At 40.2% G+C, this 2,500-nt stretch overlaps 1 protein-coding gene across 3 annotated transcripts in view; it reads right to left on the reverse strand.

Annotated features, from left to right (window-relative positions):
- p4ha1b (prolyl 4-hydroxylase, alpha polypeptide I b) overlaps positions 1-2,500 on the reverse strand; it is a 20,617-nt gene that overhangs the window by 10,297 nt on the left and 7,820 nt on the right. For all 3 annotated transcript variants that reach the window (XM_058398533.1, XM_058398534.1, XM_058398531.1), the window contains exons 6-8: positions 2,055-2,294; positions 1,196-1,401; positions 725-901 (exon numbers count right to left, since the gene is read on the reverse strand). In XM_058398533.1, the coding sequence (XP_058254516.1) occupies positions 725-901; positions 1,196-1,401; positions 2,055-2,294 (623 nt within the window). The remainder of the gene's footprint in view (positions 1-724; positions 902-1,195; positions 1,402-2,054; positions 2,295-2,500) is intronic.

A 2,500-nucleotide genomic window follows, 5' to 3' on the forward strand; every position in this document is an offset into this window, starting at 1 on the left:
AAGAAAGAAAGAAAGAAAGAAAGAAAGAAAGAATAAATAAAAAAACAAATTAGTATTTTTTTTATTATTATTATTATTATTATTAATAATAATAATAATAATAATAAATTAATACATTAATAAACATAAATAAACAAACAAATAAATCAATAATTAACATAAATTAAATAAATAAATAATAAATAAATAAAGTAAGAAAGAAATAAACATCTAAATAAATTTAATGAATAAATCAGTCCCATGCCCACCTCTAATTCCAGTTCAAACCGTCAACTATCTCAGAAATATAAATATAAAAAAAATATTACCTTTTAAATTACAAGCAAATCAGAAAATGTCCTGTGGATCGAACTGAAAAGTTGACGTTTGTTTTGTAACAAAAATAAAAGTATTGGAACATGTAGGAAGGTTCGAATCTGTGCGTTTTCAGCTACAAATACTCATTTCATGTAGTTCGGTCATTAATGAAAAACTTTCATGCTAGGTGTACAATTAGAAATGATTAGCTGTGCTACTGAGGGCAAGTTTTAAGGGGCGGAGCCTAGCGAATAGCTTCACACGGCTGAGAGGGTGGAGCTACAACAAACCGACCCAACCCTGTGACCGAAACGTTAAACTGTAAACCTGTAAAATCGTGTGAAATGAGAAGAACGTGGAACAAAAAAAAATAATCACACGACACCCAGCGACCAATCAGAGGTCAGCATCAGAGAGCCGAACTCACCCTGGGCTTGGCGAGCTCTTTGATCTTTCCGATCTCGTAGTCGGAGATGATGTCGAAGTAGCGGACGATGTGGGGGTGGTCCCATTCATCCTCCTGCTTGACGGGAGCCAATAGCAGACGAGGATTGCGGTTGCCGTCGACGTAGCGGCAGAAAAGACGGCTCCGCCTACGCTGAGTCTACCGCCGAACAGAGAGAGAAAAAAGAATCACAAATAATTCCACAGGGTTTTTCATTGAATATAATCCTTATTATTATTATCGTTGTAATAATCAGTAGTTAATTCTAATCACAGGAACTTGTTCTAATGGTTTCTGTAGCAACAGGGACTCCCAGGGACTAGCATGGTGGGTGTTTGGAAGTTTTCTGTGAGGTCTTTTTTTTCCTACTACATTAATTTATACTAATTATTTAAATTAAATATTTTTAATTTTTATTTTATTTATTTTTACTTTATTTTGTTAAGTCCTCACCATTTTCACGCCCTCGCCTCTGCACAGCTGCTCGTATCTCTTCCTCTCGGGCAGCGGGTCATTGGAGAGCTTCATCTGGACGTCCCGTTTATTCACTTGTCTCTTATCATGCTTTTCACCTTCCGCCGCTGCTTCCGCTTTCCTCTGCTTCTCCAGCTGGACCTCGAAATACTTCAGGTTTCCGTTGGCACGCTGGTGTGTGGGATCTGGCAACCGCACGCAGAGAAATAAATACAGTTTCAAAATGTATGCCAACGTTAGGTCCTAGAAAATGCTAGGAATGTTTTCATCAGGTCTTCGGTGATAAATGAATCCCTTTTGTATGAATCTTCAGCTAGAGACACATGTTTCACATGTTTGGCAGCAGAGTCCCAAATCGCACAGCTACATCACTGCTACGTAACAGCAGAAAAGGGGGCGGGGCTACCAGGCTCTGACTCTGGATAAGAAAACATTTTTAAGATGGCTGACAACTTAGACTCTGGCAGCATCCCAAATCGCATAGCTACGTCATTGTGATGTATAAACAGTGCGAGTCGTGTGTTTGCACTGAAATTCCAACAAAAATCCAAATCATGGACTTATTCAACCAAAAACAAGAGTGTGGGACGCTTAAAAGCAGAAAAGGGGGCGGGGCTACCAGGCACTGACTCCGACTCTGGCAGACGAGACGTCTTAAAAATGTAATTTAAATTAAATTAGCTCTGTGTGTGTGTGTTTTATTTTTTAAGATGATACGACCCTTCTAACAGTCACACACCAGACCCTAGGGTACTTAGTGCATAGTGTAAGTTTGTAGTGTGCATACAGTTTGTCTTTTGGGACAAGACTCTTATAAAGTGCGCTCGGGGATTTTTACCCAGTTTGAGCATCCTCTTGGTGAGCTCCAGCGCTCGGTCTAACTCTCCCTGCTGGTAGATGGCATAGCTGAGGTAGTCCAAGACGGTCACTTTGTCCACGGACGAGTCCTCTCCTTCGTCCAGCTGTTTGAGAGCCTGCGCCATCCACAGCTCGGTGTGGTAATAATCCGCCTCCGAGTACGCCACCTTCCCCAGCTCAAAACAGTCCTCCACCGTCATGCGACTCTTATGGACCACACCTTCAACCCAGGATGTATCAGGAAATGTTTAACTCTATTTTATCGGTGTAATCATCTCAATGCAGAATAATAAACATAGATATACAGACACACACACATATAAACATAGATATACAAACATGTACACACACACTAATGCACATGCACATGGGTAATCACACACATTCACAAACACACACACAGATATACTGACATGTACACACACA

The sequence above is a fragment of the Hemibagrus wyckioides genome, linkage group LG09 (assembly GCF_019097595.1).
Source record: "Hemibagrus wyckioides isolate EC202008001 linkage group LG09, SWU_Hwy_1.0, whole genome shotgun sequence".
Taxonomy (NCBI): domain Eukaryota; kingdom Metazoa; phylum Chordata; class Actinopteri; order Siluriformes; family Bagridae; genus Hemibagrus; species Hemibagrus wyckioides.